This window comes from Pan troglodytes, chromosome 14, assembly GCF_028858775.2.
Source record: "Pan troglodytes isolate AG18354 chromosome 14, NHGRI_mPanTro3-v2.0_pri, whole genome shotgun sequence".
In the NCBI taxonomy this organism is placed as follows: domain Eukaryota; kingdom Metazoa; phylum Chordata; class Mammalia; order Primates; family Hominidae; genus Pan; species Pan troglodytes.
Genome location: NC_072412.2, coordinates 58,336,179 through 58,352,492, shown reverse-complemented (window position 1 = coordinate 58,352,492; position 16,314 = coordinate 58,336,179). Strand labels below are relative to the sequence as shown.

Genomic DNA, 16,314 nt, shown 5'->3' with positions numbered 1-16,314 from the left:
GGATACTTTAGTCCCCAGCTCTTTTGGATACTGGTGGTTATAACTGAACTTTGAGGGTACACAGTAGCAATTATTCTTACCCTATGCATACTCCCAAGTCCAATACTTGGCCAGAAACAGCCCCTTCCTTCTCCCAAGGAACTCACCGCACTATCGCCTCTCCTTCTCAAATAAGTTCCTAGAATCTGATCTCCTTTCCCGGGCAGATCTCTATCTATAACTAACTACCTTACACTAAAGTTGGGCAACGTGACTGACACTGTGAAGACAGTGTGACTGTCTTCCCCACTGACCAACACGCCCTAGAGGGCAAGAGCTTATACCCCAGTGCCTAGTACTGTGAATTACACACACAATAATGAATTAAATTCTTCTGGTTCAGTTCTTCCTAAATACCATTCATGATCCCTTCTGCAAAGATTGCCCTGCAAAAAATATTTGTTCTTCAGCCTTCCCAAAGTGTTAATATTCATATTTACATTGCTCTCAGTATTTGTTTAGTTGTCCTAAGCACTTCTGTCCTAAGTACTTTTGCTTAAACAGGTGATTTAACCAAACTCTAAAGCACTCAGCATGCCTAGTTCCACATTCTGAAAGTTGCTCAGTAAAAGGTTTTTGATCTTGGTGGTAGGTTGATGGTGGTAAAAGTAAAAGCCATTAGGACTGTAATTAATGAAGATGGTTTATGCAAGTTTTCCCCAAGCGCAAGTGAGAGGACATGTAATCCCATTACCGATACTTGATCTTTCACTCTCGGGAGATTTCCCCACTAATTAGTCAGAAACTGTAATTTACCCTATACTTGAAGGAATGTGTCACATGAGGACACTTCTGATTTATTTCTGACCTTCTCTGAATTTAGAGGCACATATGCCGTTGACCAGCATTCCTCCCAATTGCCATTTTCCTGCCACCACAAAAAAAAAAAAAAAAAAAGAAGAAGAAGAAGAAAAGAAAAAAGGGTAAGGATTTGTCTAAGACCTGAGAAGGGAAAGCAAGCTCAGAATACATGTCCTAGCACTCCACTTTTCTAAAGGTTTTGTCCAACTGTCCTGCTCTGTTTTCTCAAGCCTTCCCTCTACTGACCAATGAGCTTTCTTCTACATTTTCAGGACTTTGAAATGTACAAAGAAATGTAAGCAGAAGTGGTGTCTGTCATACCTGGGTGGAAACTTTAAAAGCTAATCCACAGCTTGTTCCATACCCTCTCCCTTCTGCCACAGCAAGGAGAAAGTTCCAGATGGTGGCTGGTCAATAAGCCTGGGTCCCCAAGTGAGAACAGCATGTAACACATCCCCCAGCCAACTCATGATGGACATGGAGAGTAAGAAAGAAAGAAACTTTGCTGTTTGAAGACACTAAGACTTGGGGGTTGTTTGTTACTGAAGCATAACTTAGCCCATCCTGATGGATATAATCATCCTATGTTATGGAAACCCTATCTCAGACTTAAACAAGTTATGTTTTGCTATTGCCCCCTACATTTTCTCCTAGAAGCCTACCTTCACAGTTGACCTCAGTGGGCAGCCTTTCCGGTCCTTATAGATTTCATGGCACCTTATTCCTAGAATTCCCTCTCCAAAATAATCTAGTCACAACATTCCACTCCTGGGGAAAGCCACTCCATTCCTCCTTTTCCAAAAGTCCAGCAAAAGCCTCCACTGGGGTTTGATGGAAAGGTGTGTAATCTATCACACATCCTATATTGTTCCCTTTTTCCAGCTCCCAGCCCTGAAGGATGCAGGGCCCGGCAGGGCCCCCTGGCCACTGAGGGAACAGGAGTCACCCAGTCGCCGTGTTCTGACAGCTTGTCACATTATTTTTCCCTGTGGGGGCTCTGCTCCCTCCATCTAACCTTCTTCTCTGTCCCCTTAGACCAGAGGCCTCTATACAAGGCCCCCGAGGCAAAGCAAAGCAAGATTGATGCCCTACGAACGGCCATGCCCGGGAGGGCTCGCGGTTCAATGCATAGAGCAGCCCATTCTTCCCCATTTCAGGTTCCCACACTGGACACCAAAGCGGGAGCTCAGAGCCAGGGCAGCAAGAATTCAACCTTTGTTCATCCTCCGAACACAAATGATCCACCACATTCCCCAATCTCTCCAACACAGGCCCTCGCACCTCGCCTACTCAAAATCTTTCTGAAGGTGTCCCAGGCCCTTTGGACAGAGGAGCTGGAATCAAAAGGTGATTCAAAAAGTTTAATTGTAGCATGAAAAAAAAACCCACTCATTTAAATACTGGCCAAGGAGAAACCCATCTCCCATTCCCACACCCACCAATGTGCCTTCCTCCCCACTTGCCCCATTAAAGCAAGTGGTGCTTGAGGGCTATAGGCTGGGTAATTCTGCTACAAAATCATAAATTAGCATGAATATCAATGGTTTACTTGCATCCCCAGTCTCCTGAACGTGCAGGTAAAAGCCTCCTAAAGGCTCAGACCTAAGAGCAGGGCTCTGGGACTTCCAGGGGCTGTCAGGCAATACATATAAAAATGATTTCATCTAAATTCCCTGAGAGGTTTCATAGACCAAAGCACCTCTGAAGGACAAAGAGACAACTGTAAAATTACCTGAAAATAAATGCTTCTAAAGCGGTTGGAAGGAATCCAGGGTAAGGGAAATTCGAGGGCCAATAACTAATCCATCAGCTCTTTTTTTTTTAATCCCACATCTGGATTTTTTTTTCCAAGGCCATAGCCTGTCACCATGCAGTTTATCAGCTGTCACTCCATCTCAATTCTGGGTGACGTGAGATCAATGGTGTAAAACTGCTCTCAGATCTATAGAGAAATTTATAACATCAGGCTCCACCGTGTCCTGGCTGGTCCTGGGTCCCAGGGTTCTGAGGCAGAGGCTGCCATGAAGACTTCATTTCCATTTCAAAAGTGGATTGTGACCCACTTAAAGCAAGTGAGTTCAAGCTGTCAGATGCAAAGGAAGACCTAAGTCAGAAGTCTTCTGCACTTACAGAACAATGCTTTGAGGAGGAAGAAAAAAGACTAGCCAATGATTAAAATTCTCTCTGCCTAGAAAAGGCTCTAGCGACCTGCCTTAATTTCTTTTAAGTCATGTGGGATTTATTAATAACAAAACCCTAAATTTGTAGCAACATATTTTAGGCTCTGAGATCAATTAATCCATCCAGTTTATGTAACTATACAACTCCTGCATGTAGTTTAGGCACAGATTTGTGGTTCTTCACTGAAGGTTTACTTCATTACCCACAACCTCTTTTTCCCCCATGAGCTCTGTAATCTCTTCTAATTCTGCCTCAAAGTGCCCAAGCACCAAAAACAAGGTCGTAGGAACCCAGGCCACATCCCATATCCCAAACCCTCCAGCCAAAAGGCTCCAGGGAAATTTTTAATTTCTTCCTCTCACACACTGAATCCTTGGGGTGTTAAGGGAAACACCCCTGGGCCATGGACAGCTGGAGAACATCCCACTTCCACCCCACCATCATTTGTCATGGATAGACCTCCAACAGAAGATACACTGAGGTGCCACTAGATTTGCTTGTGGTTGAACCCAGAGAAGCCTCAACTTGTTGAGAAAAAGTAAATCCTCTCTCCCACCACTGTCCACCTGCATTCTTCTTGGAACTAAACTCAAGAGGAGGCTCCCAGGAGGAACTGCATTCTCCAGAGGGCTGGTGATGGCTGGAAAACACCAACCAGCAACTCCTACACCGTTTGCTTCAGCTCCTGGTTGGAGGGAGATGGGACTCATAGTAGGAAACACAGTCCTCAGGCTCAGCCCATAGACGAACAAGTGTCATCAGAGTGTGCTCCTCTCTCCCCTGAGTCTCTTGGGATTTGGCCTTACCAGTCACTCACTACTCTTCCCTAAATAGTTACTTGAGAGAATTACCCTTGACTTTCCTTCCAGGTCAAATTTCCACCAGCGCAGGCTTCTTTCTCCACTTCCCTTTCCCTGCACCTGATTTTCTTTCACTTTACTCTGGTGAGCCTATTTATGTCAAGGTGACATCCTTCAACACTCTCCATTGCCTTAAGAGTAAAACCCAAATGCCTTAACAGGATACACAAAGCACCCACCTGCTCATCCTGGCTTTCATCACCTCTCTGTACTCACTAGGTCCTTTCATAGAGCCTTACACCCCAGCCCTGAGACCTTTGTTTCACTTGCTGTTTGTCCTGCAAGGAATGCTTTTTTCATCTCCACCCCTACCTTCTCCCTTTCTACTCCTAGCTAATTTCTATTCATCCTTCAAAACTCAACTCAAATGTCACCCAAAAGCTTTCCCTGAGTATTCCCATTTCCCAGCACAACTTGGCCTCCCTCCTCTGGGCTCATACAGTCAGGCAGAGCATACCTGTACCGTTCTTAGGCCCCGTGCCACATGTCCAGATATTCCTCTTCCTCAAGAAGCCACCTGTGATCAGCAGCAGTCTGTCTCCTCATCCTCAGGGTTGGCAGGATCTAACTTTTTATTTCAGAACAGTTTTACATTTATAGAAAAATTGTAGCGCTAGTCCAGAGAGTTCCCATAACCCCACATCCCTTGTCATTAACATCTTACTCTGGTACTTTTGTTACAATTAATAGCTAATATTGTTATTATCTAAAGCCCACATTTTATTCAGATTTCCTTGGTTATTCTCTGATGTCCTTTTTCTGTGCCACAATACCACATTACATTTAGTCATCATGTCTCTTTAAGCTCTTGCTGTGACAGTTTCTCAGATTTTCATTGTTTTTGACTATTTTGACAGTTTTGAGGCATACTGGTCAGTTTTTGCAGAATATCATCCTTCAGTTTAGTTTTATCTGACGTTTTTCTCATTATGAGACTGAAGTTCTGTGGTCTTGAGGAAGATCACAGAGATAAAGTGCCATTTTCATCACACCACACCTAGGGTGCATACTGTCAACATGACCTATCACTGTTGATGTTGACCTTGAGGACCTGACCAAGGGAGTGTTTGACAGCTTTCTCCATGTAAAGTTACTCTTTTTCTCTCCACTCCATACTGTATTCTTTGGAAGAAAGTCACAATCCACGTAGTCCATACTTAGAGAGTGGGAAATTATGATCCACTTTTTTGTGGGCAGAGAATCTACTACATAAATTCTTCAACAGTCTTCCTTGTGGTAGAATTGTCTCTTCTTTCCTATTTATTTATTTGATCATTTATTTGTATCAGTATGGATACTTTATTTTTTAATCTGTTTCCACAGCATTTATCACAAAGTCTAGAACTTAGTAAGTTCTCAATAATATTGGTTGAGAGAATGAAGGTGTTACAGACTGACCTCTGAAAACTCATAAGTTAAAGGCCTAACTCCTAGGACAACAGACTCTGACTGTATTTGGAGACAGAGCCTTTAATCAGATAATTAAGATTAAATGAGATCATAAGGGTGGGCTCTAATCCAGTATGACTGGTGTCCCTTTAAGAAGAGGAAGAGATACCAGGGAGCTCAGCACACAGGGAAAAGGCCATATGAGGACACAGAGAGAAGGCGGCCATCTGCAAGCCAAGGAGAGAGGTCTCAGGAGAAATCAACCCTGTTGGCACCTTGATCTTGTACTTCGTGCCTCCAGAATTGTGAGAAAATAAATTTTTGTTGTTTAAATCACCCAGTATATGGCATTTTGTTATGGCAGCTCTAGCAGAGTAATAGAGGGGTCAAACACTTTTTGTACCTTGGCTCAGTATAAGTCAGCAGGAGGTCACCTGCTGCTCCTAGGCATTCCACTATCCAGGCATTCCACTGTCCAGGAGGGAAAGTCCCTTGAAATATTCTGCTCCTCCAGAATTATGGGCTCCTGTCCATTAAATATCTGTATCTGTAGGTGGTTTCAGTCAGAATACATGGCTTTTATAGAAATGAGTAGGAAAAAACTCTACTGAGAACTCCTTTTTGTCAACATCTGATCTCAACTAGCAAGTAAGGTACCAAAAGGTTTTGAAATGACATGAGGGCACAAAAATTGGTGGAACCCTCAGGTGACCATTGTCTCTTTCCTCTGGGATCTATATACCTACCACAATACCTATTATTTCCAGAGAGGAATGAGGGAATTGGGGAGACAGTTGTCACCAAAGCAAAGAAGCAGACAGGAAATGGGAGAGTTATTTTTCTTTCTGAACAAATCCCTCGCCTATAAAATAAGAGGTTTAGATTACATAGTCTTTGATGTTTCTTCCCTGTGCTTTAAAGGGAAATAAAAACTAACATGTGTTCCTAAGCACCTGATATTATATCATCTTACACAGTCTTCAAAACAACTTTGCAAAGTACTATTATTATACCCATTTTGCCGATAAAGGAACTAAGATACAGACAGGCCGGGCGCCGTGGCTCATGCCTGTAATCCCAGCACTTTGGGAGGCTGAGGCAGGATGATCACTTGAAGTCAGGAGTTCAAGACCAGCCTTGCCAACATGGTGAAACCCCGTCTCTACCAAAAAATACAAAAATTAGCTGGGTATGTGTGGGGGTGCAGGCCTGTAATCCCAGCTACACAGGAGGCTGAGGCATGAGAATCGCTTGAGCCCACGAGGCAGAGTTTGCCGTGAGCGGAGATCACGCCAGGGCACTCCAGCCTGGGCAACAGAGCAAGACTCCATCTCAAAAAACAAACAGAAAACAAAAACAAAAAACAATACAGAGAGAAAATAATTTGCACGGGTCACACAGCCAATCAGTGTAATGATCAGATTTGAACCCAAGCAGGATGATTCCAGATCCTGCAGTCAACAGCTGCGTTCTGCTTCTTATCAGGTAAAGCAGGTCTCCCAGAGTGACACACAGAACACACAAAATGAAGAGTGGCCCAAGATCTGGAAATGATCCAGGGTTTGTGAGCATCTGGCACTGGAATCAATCCAAAATCAATGTTTAAATAACAGTTACCTTCACCCCCAAATTGTCTCATTGTCTGACTGCTGAATTCGAATCAGGGCTATGGAGAATGCTGCTTTGTGGTTTACTATACAGTTTAAAAGTCACCATGCCTGTACTGACAGCCCAACAAATACACACACAGAGAGAGATAACTTTAAAAAAAAAAAAAAAAAAAGAATTTGGAGTGTAGAAAACAGCTTGGTTGCATTTCTAGTGCACCAACCCCAGAAAACCCAGAGGCTTCAGAATTTGATGAGATTTTTGCAAAGTGTGTTTTCACTACAAAAATGAATTAGATGCCCCGAAGAGCTTCCTCTGTTCTTTGCTTGGCCGAGCACTTGCTGCAAACTTCCCTGAGGGGTTTACCCGATGGTGAGCCTGTAGGAGGAAAAACCAGGGCCCTGGGCTTATTTTTAAAGGAAAAAAAAAAAGTAAAAGTTTAAAAAATAACCCCTCTTCATTCATCCTTAGAATTACACTTTCCAGTGAAGTCTAGTACCCTTTCCTGGTAGATATAATCCTAATTAAAAATAAATTACATGCTGTATAGAACTTGAAATGGACAAGATAATCCTATTACATATGAGAATATATCCTGATTTTCTTTCCCGCTAAACTGTGGGAGATATCAGATCAGTCTGAGCCCCCCATTGTCGCCTCTTTGAAAACTTTCCTGGAGCCCTAATCCATCACGTGACGCCCATGTCAATCTTGGTGTTTGCACGCGAGTTTCACAATGCCGGCATTAGGCTCGGTAACAGAAACCCAGCTTTGCGGAGCCCGCAACATTTGCATTCCGAGAAAACGCCGGCCATTGTGGAGCTGTGTTTGTTCTCAAGATTGCGAGACAGTTGCCGGCGAAGTTGCTAAAACCGAGAGAAAGGGGCTCCTTTGAGCCTGCCCAGACCTTTTGGTATGATAACAAGGCGATTCGAGCGGATTTTGTGAGGCCTGATCAGCACCCGGGCGGGCGAGCTCCCCTCCCTTTCCCCTACTCCTCTCCAGCGCCACCTCCCCGGACATATTTTCCTTCCCGGGGAGTTGCTGCGGACGTTGATGTGCTATTTTAAATCGTATTTCCATAATCGAGCGGCTGTCCGCTGCCGGCCCGGAGCTCACGGTGTTCGCGTGCCTTCACACCTCCACCGCCGGCACGGAAAGACCTGTGCGCGCCGGTGGCGGCTGGAGACTCGCGGCTCCCTTCCCGGGCTCCCCGGCTCCCGGCTCTCAGCCTCCCGGCGCCGCCGCCGTCGTGGCTACTTCCGATCGACGAGGGCCTGGCCGCGGAAAAAACACTTTAGACCTGCTACCAGCCACCCTACACCCCTCCTCCCGCCTCCAGTCTTTTGCCTGCCCCTACTCCCCTTTCCTTTTCCCACTTTCAAGCACGCCTTGGTTTATTTCAGCCTTGAGAATGAGCATGCTGACGCGGAAGCACTTTGAGTAGAAATTGCAAGTAGTTCCGAATCTCTGGCCAAGCGAAAAACCCAAACTTAGCGCGTGGCGGGGCTCCCGAGTCCAGCCCAGAACTGCGGGGTGCAGGTGCGCAGGGGGCGCTGGCGCGAGGTCCGGGTCCCAGCCATTCGCGGCCGGGCTGTGCTCGCGGAAACCGCTGAAATCCCTTCCTTTGGGACTCCGGCCCCATTTCCATCCACTTTCCCCACCTTCCGGGTCCTCCGCCCGGCAGCAGCAGCGCCAGGCGGGCCTGACCTTGCCCTGGGTACGCCAGCGGAAGCGCTGAGGCCGCTGTCCACCAGCCAAGTTCTGAACCTGTTCCCGTCTGGGTCTCCGGGGGAAGAGGGGTGAGGAGAGATGACGTTAGCCTAGGGGCGCTAAAGGTCACCAGCCAGCCCCAGGTTGGGGTGGGAGTGTTGCGGGGCTCGGAAGGAAAATAGAAAGTTCCTTCGACTGAGTGTACCCCCCAAGGAATATCTCCTGGGCGGGGACGGTGGGAGGGCTACATACTAAATCGCACTTGGGAGATGGAAGACAGCGGAAGAAAGGGCTGCGATTTGGGCTCCTGTAGGGGGCGCTCCTCCTTCCACGTCCCCGCGCGGCTGCAGATGCCTGGCCTTATTGCTTTTAGCATTCCCAAGACTACAAGGTGGAAGAGGTGGAGAAGGGAACCCAGAGACACACCGCTCTGAGGAAGTCTCCAGCCACTCATCATCCCCCTCCCCAGTCTTATAAGAGCTTGTATTTATGGATGGCTGGAGCTGCATGTTCCGCTCTCTGACAGTTGGAAGCACCTCTCATCCCTGCCACCCAGCTCCCTGCTTGGTCTCCCTACTCCAAGGAAACTCCTGACCCTCTTCTGAAAAAAAACCCAAAACACACTCCCTCGAGTTTGAGGGAAAGGAAAACATGGATAGGACGCTGAAAGCAGGACCAAAATCGGGATTCTGAAGAATGTTTACTGAATTCAATCTGCTTACCAAACCTATCGCCTAAAAGGAAAAATTTCTTCCAGTGAGTGGCTTTTGTTTTTTACCTTTCCTCCTTCGTGTGTATTTGCATAGCCTGCTCAATAAAGCCCTTCAGTAAGAATCATTAAGAATCCGTCTTGTTGCAGATCCGAGCTCCATCTCCCTGGCCGTCAGGGATGGGAGGGGGCTATCTGTGGGGCAGCGCAGCGCCCGGCCAGCCCCAGGATCCGCCCAGCCCAGATTTTGGCAGTGCGGAAGCTCCACACTTTCCTAGGCAGATGGTTAAGTTCCCCCCACGTTCCTGCCAGGTTTCAACGTCACGCTGTGATTTTGTTCTTCTGGAACCGGACGAGTGTTGCTTCCCAGAGTGGCCCTATTAGAACAGAAAGAAAATCCTCTAAATAGGCGGAACAAGGCATCAGGAGGAAAAAGTTCTCTAAATGCACTTTAATACGAGCCGGGTATTGTGTGGAATTCAGCGCCCATCACCGTTTAGCCGGAGAGTTATGGCAGTGATTGGGGATGAATAGAGGAACATAATGGATACATGTGGCGTTTGCTCATTATATTCAAGTTAGTCCAACTCCGCTGTGGAAACTGTTCAACTTTCTCTCCCCTTAGCTTGTCACAGTGAAATAATACAGACATTGGGGCCTCCAATGGGATCGCCTGCCACACCATTCTATTTCCACTGCTAACGAGGGCTTCATAAGCCTTTGATACAGTCTGATCTTTGAAACCTTTCCAAATCTCCTCAAGCTTATGCTAAATCCTATTTGGAACTTTTTTTTTCCTTGCCTGCTAGCGCCCATGGCTTAAGAAGGCCATTTGGACAGTGACGTGCATACTAACATATCGCGGGGCTCTTTTCTGAAAGGGAAGTGGCAGCTCTGATCACCGGGGCTCACACGAGCAAAACACAATTGCGTACACAAATTTGAATAAAATCAATTTTCCCTTATCCTTCAGGCTTCTTAATCGAGAGGCTATTCCAGGCACCGTAGCTAGGAGAGAAGGAAAGCAGAGCCTCATTCAGCAGAGCAAGTCTGTGGGTAGGGGGCTGCAAGGGTTTGGAAGCCTCAGAGGTGCAAAATGCAGAGTGTGTGTGTTGGCAGGGGCTGGGGGAAGGCGGAATCAGAAGCCACTGAGGTAAAACCCCAGCGTGTTCGCACTTAGTTCTAGCCGCGGCACGGAGGGAGGCAGGCGACAATTAACAAAACCATCCGCTCCTTTTACTCCTGGAGCCCTGTGCCAACTCCTCTACATGCAGGGTGCTGACAAGAAAAGGGGGAAAAAGCAAAAGGAGTTAAACAAAAGAAAGATTCCCTAATTTTCCTTTCTTGTTTTCCCCTCTAAGCCTTTCCACATTAAAGGGATTGTCAGAGGCAGGCGGAGGAGCGACGCGAGGGGGAGGCGGCCATTGGCTGCCCGGCTCGGGTGATTAGCATATCGGCGGCTATAAAGGCAAAGGCGGCGCGAGGCGGCGCAGCTTCTGTAAGAGACGGAGAGGCGCAGAGTGAGGGCGGGTCCGCGCGTCCTCAGAGCCCGCTGGAGGCTCGGAGCTGCTACCCGCAGACTTCTCCCGCACAGGGCTCGCAAAGAGCGTGATTCCGAGAGCCTGAGACTGACGCCCGACCTGGAAACCAGAGAAGACTTCCTTAGCCTTTCGGATCGCACTTGAGGCTGGAGGCATGAGTCCTGTGAGGCGTTGGGGCAGCCCCTGCCTTTTCCCCTTGCAGCTCTTCAGCCTCTGCTGGGTGCTCTCAGTGGCCCAGAGCAAAACAGTCCGATACAGCACCTTCGAGGAGGATGCCCCCGGCACGGTCATCGGGACCCTGGCCGAGGACCTGCATATGAAAGTATCGGGTGACACAAGCTTCCGCCTGATGAAGCAATTCAACAGCTCTCTGCTCCGGGTGCGCGAAGGCGACGGGCAGCTGACCGTCGGGGACGCCGGCCTGGACCGCGAGCGGCTGTGTGGCCAGGCCCCGCAGTGCGTGCTGGCCTTCGATGTGGTCAGCTTCTCGCAGGAGCAGTTCCGGCTGGTGCACGTGGAGGTAGAGGTGAGGGACGTCAACGACCACGCGCCGCGCTTCCCCAGGGCCCAGATCCCGGTAGAGGTGTCCGAGGGTGCGGCAGTGGGCACGCGCATCCCCTTGGAGGTGCCGGTGGACGAGGACGTGGGCGCCAACGGGCTGCAGACCGTGCGCCTGGCCGAGCCGCACAGCCCCTTTCGCGTGGAGCTGCAGACGCGAGCGGACGGCGCTCAGTGCGCAGACCTGGTGCTGCTGCAGGAGCTGGACCGCGAGAGCCAGGCCGCCTACAGCCTGGAGCTGGTGGCCCAGGACGGCGGCCGCCCGCCGCGCTCCGCCACGGCTGCCCTCAGCGTGCGCGTCCTGGATGCGAATGACCACAGCCCGGCCTTCCCGCAGGGCGCCGTGGCCGAAGTGGAGCTGGCGGAAGACGCGCCCGTGGGCTCCCTGCTTCTCGACCTGGACGCAGCCGACCCCGACGAGGGACCTAACGGCGACGTGGTGTTCGCTTTTGGCGCCCGCACCCCGCCGGAGGCGCGCCGCCTCTTTCGGCTTGACCCGCGATCAGGCCGCCTCACCCTGGCCGGGCCCGTGGACTACGAGCGTCAGGACACCTACGAGCTGGACGTGCGGGCGCAGGACCGCGGACCCGGGCCCCGCGCTGCCACCTGCAAGGTCATCGTGCGCATCCGAGACGTCAATGACAACGCACCCGACATCGCCATCACCCCGCTGGCCGCCCCAGGCGCGCCGGCAGCCTCACCCTTCGCCGCTGCCGCCGCCGCCGCTGCACTCGGGGGAGCGGACGCTAGCTCGCCGGCGGGAGCTGGGACGCCGGAGGCTGGTGCCACTTCGCTGGTGCCGGAGGGGGCGGCGCGCGAGAGCCTGGTGGCCCTGGTCAGCACCTCGGACAGGGACTCGGGCGCCAACGGGCAAGTGCGCTGCGCCCTCTATGGGCACGAGCACTTCCGGCTGCAGCCGGCCTACGCGGGCAGCTACCTGGTGGTGACCGCGGCGTCGCTGGACCGCGAACGCATCGCCGAGTACAACTTGACGCTGGTGGCCGAGGATCGCGGCGCGCCCCCACTGCGCACAGTGCGGCCCTACACGGTGCGTGTGGGCGACGAGAACGACAACGCGCCGCTCTTCACGCGGCCGGTCTATGAGGTGTCGGTGCGCGAGAACAACCCGCCAGGCGCCTACCTGGCCACGGTGGCCGCCCGGGACCGGGACCTGGGCCGCAACGGCCAGGTCACCTACCGGCTGCTGGAGGCAGAGGTGGGCCGCGCCGGGGGCGCCGTGTCCACTTATGTCTCGGTGGACCCAGCTACCGGAGCCATCTACGCGCTGCGCAGCTTCGACTATGAGACGCTGCGCCAACTCGACGTTCGCATCCAAGCTAGCGACGGCGGCTCCCCTCAGCTTTCCAGCAGCGCCCTAGTGCAAGTGCGCGTGCTGGACCAGAACGACCATGCGCCAGTCCTGGTGCACCCGGCGCCAGCCAATGGCTCCCTAGAAGTGGCGGTGCCTGGGCGCACCGCAAAGGACACGGTTGTGGCCCGTGTGCAGGCCCGGGATGCAGACGAGGGAGCCAACGGGGAGCTGGCGTTCGAGCTGCAGCAGCAGGAGCCGCGCGAAGCCTTCGCCATCGGCCGCCGCACGGGGGAGATACTGCTCACCGGCGACCTCTCGCAGGAGCCACCCGGCCGCGTGTTCAGGGCGCTCCTGGTCATATCCGACGGCGGCCGTCCCCCGCTCACCACCACCGCAACTGTCAGCTTCGTGGTAACAGCAGGGGGCGGGCGTGGGCCGGCTGCGCCTGCCAATGCAGGAAGCCCGGAGCGTTCCCGCCCGCCTGGCTCTCGGCTCGGGGTGTCCGGGTCGGCGCTGCAATGGGACACGCCGCTGATCGTCATCATCGTGCTGGCCGGGAGCTGCACGCTGCTGCTGGCCGCCATCATCGCCATCGCCACCACCTGCAACCGCCGCAAGAAGGAGGTGCGCAAAGGGGGGGCCCTCCGGGAAGAGCGGCCCGGGGCGGCGGGCGGCGGAGCCTCGGCTCCCGGCTCCCCGGAGGAGGCCGCCCGGGGAGCCGGGCCCAGGCCCAACATGTTCGACGTGCTCACCTTCCCTGGCACCGGCAAAGCGCCCTTTGGCAGCCCCGCGGCGGACGCGCCTCCGCCTGCGGTCGCCGCGGCCGAAGTGCCGGGCTCAGAGGGCGGCAGCGCCACTGGGGAAAGCGCCTGTCACTTCGAGGGGCAGCAGCGGCTCCGCGGCGCGCACGCCGAGGTGAGGCCTTCCTTCGGCTGGGCGCCCCCCTCCGAGCTCCGCGGACAGGCTGGGGGAAGGGAGACTGGAGGGGTAGGGTGGGTGCATGCAGGTAGACAACCTGTCGCACTTGTTTTTTGTTTGTTTCTTATCCAACCCTCCCCCCACTCCCATTCCCCTATTCCCTGCTGCAGCCCTACGGTGCCTCCCCGGGTTTTGGAAAGGAGCCGGCGCCCCCTGTGGCGGTGTGGAAAGGACACTCATTCAACACCATTTCTGGCAGAGAAGCAGAGAAGTTCAGCGGCAAAGACAGCGGTAAAGGGGACAGTGATTTCAACGACAGCGATTCCGACATCAGCGGGGACGCTCTGAAAAAGGATCTCATCAACCACATGCAGAGTGGTGAGGACTCTTCTTTCCCGCCAAATTCGGCATTCCTCCCTTCCCTCCCCTTCACCACTGTTTGCCTCCTCTCAATCTCGGTTCCCAGCCCCCTTCCCTCTTCCCCACTTTTTCTCACTCCTACAGCTGCGGGTCCGGGCCTGCCTCACACGGTGAATTTCAAAATGCCAAGTCGAGGCAACTCCAGCTCTTGAATAAAACACACCCTCATCCTGTTAGGCAGCAGCATGGGTGATGCTAGCCATTAAAAAGTGGGTACTGCTTATCAATTTTTTTTTTCACTTCCAGCTGAAGAAGCTGGACCAGCTTTGCATTAAGATGGCTTTACAGGAAGCAATGTGCCTTCGATTCTTGAGACACGGTGTATATCTATGCGCACAGCCTTTCCTTTCAGCTGCCCTGACCCAGGCTGACATGCTGAAGATGGAAGCCTGAGTATGTATAATCTCAGGAATAATCGTCATGCTGTTTCCTTTTCCCTTCCGTATTAGGACTGTGGGCGTGCACCGCTGAGTGTAAGATCCTGGGCCACTCTGACCGCTGCTGGAGCCCATCCTGCAGCGGGCCCAACGCACATCCATCGCCTCACCCACCAGCCCAGATGTCAACCTTCTGTAAGAGCACGTCCCTGCCTCGGGATCCTCTGCGCAGGGACAATTACTACCAGGCCCAGCTGCCCAAGACAGTGGGGCTGCAGAGCGTCTATGAGAAAGTACTGCACAGAGACTATGACAGGACAGTCACTCTGCTCTCCCCTCCCCGTCCAGGGAGGCTCCCAGATCTGCAGGAGATTGGAGTACCCCTCTACCAGTCCCCTCCTGGCAGGTACCTGTCCCCGAAGAAGGGAGCCAATGAAAATGTGTAATCCCATGCTGCATGTCTTCACACATATACAGGTCACTCCGAGAAGCCCCTAAGTTATTGACCGGTTTCAGTGTTGTATATATAAATATGCAAGATGTGCCTTACAATGAAGTTGTTGGAAGCTATTTCCAATCACATTGGTACTGTTTGGTATTTGCAAACAAAAATGTAGTTAATGTAATTTTTATGAAATGTGTGCAGTATTTAATTTTTCTTATGCTATTGACTTTAATTTCAATTGTGGCTTGCCATTTTCTTAGTGTTTTTAACCTGTACATTGTGTAATGTAATGTTTGTATATAATGAAATTTTGTTATATTTTTATATAATAAAAGCTAAAGTGGAAGTTATTGCCAAAGGAACTGTCTGTAAGACAAAAAACAAAACATGTTGGAATTACTTAATTGAAATTTATCTTTCACCTGAAACAACCTAGTGTTTGAGAAATTTTGCCTTGCCAAGTATAACTTGTATATCTTGACTCTGTGGTAGATTTCAAGTTCGATGTTATTTAATTACATTTGGTTTTCTGTAAACCGTGTCACTTATAAGCACAGTAATAAAAGATTTGTCATGTATTTGAAGAATCTGCTAATTGCTTTTCATGAAGCTGCCTATAGTCAGACATTCACAAATAATTTGAGTATCAGAATGAAACCTTCTTTCAAGTGCTAATTATTTGGGCATTATTAATGTTCATGACAATATTAAACCTGTAGGATTTCAAGTATTGCAAAATGTCACCCAAGTATTAAAAACGTGTGTTGATTTCATAAATTATGTGCATCTCCATATGTATTAGTCTATAAAATCCCTGCTCTCATTTATTCACTAGCTAAATATTCATTGAGCAGCCACCAAAAAGTGAAGAAAGCTAAGTTTGGGTTGTTCATTCACTAATTAAACAAGCATCTGTAGAGCTTTTACTAGCTGCTGGTACCTCCTCCTCAAGCTGGAGTTTGAGGTGAAGAAGACGTAGTCCCAAAGAGCCCTCAGCTTATTCGGGGTGTTAGTATCAAAAAGACTAACATCTTAGTCTTTTGGAATATAATAGGTTCCCACTACATTCTGTCCTACTTCGTCTTTCCTTGCCTTCCTCTGGAGCCAGTCTCCAAAGTAACTATCAGCCCTATTCCACTCAAATTTATGGGCAAAATGACATGATGTTTGGGATTCGCTTTAAAATGTTCTAGAAAAAAACACAGGGAGCTATGTGAAACAAGATCGATTTGATAAGATATTGATAATTGTCAATGCTAGCATAGGTGCATGTGAGGTAGGGAAATTTCGCCAGTATCTCTAAATGTTTGTGTTTGAAAATGTACATAATGGAAAGTCTTAAAAAAAGACACTCAAGAGTACTATGCCTATGTCTTATACTCTATGGATTTCATTTGAAATTAAAATGATGATAAGCATAATGAGACCTAACATTTACTGAGC

The 16,314-nt window shown here is 50.3% G+C and overlaps 1 protein-coding gene across 2 annotated transcripts; it reads left to right on the top strand.

Annotated features, from left to right (window-relative positions):
• The first annotated feature begins 5,157 nt into the window (after positions 1-5,157).
• Positions 5,158-15,449, top strand: PCDH8 (protocadherin 8). 2 transcript variants are annotated; one of them, XM_001136934.7, is made up of 3 exons: positions 5,158-13,335; positions 13,800-14,007; positions 14,499-15,449. In XM_001136934.7, the coding sequence occupies exons 1-3, from the start codon at positions 10,996-10,998 to the stop codon at positions 14,870-14,872; spliced, it is 2,922 nt and encodes a 973-aa protein (XP_001136934.3). In that variant the 5' UTR covers positions 5,158-10,995; the 3' UTR covers positions 14,873-15,449. The 2 variants fall into 2 exon arrangements, with proteins under 2 accessions (XP_001136934.3, XP_016780835.2); XM_016925346.4 differs by having other exon boundaries at positions 5,158-13,626.
• Positions 15,450-16,314: the final 865 nt, after the last annotated feature.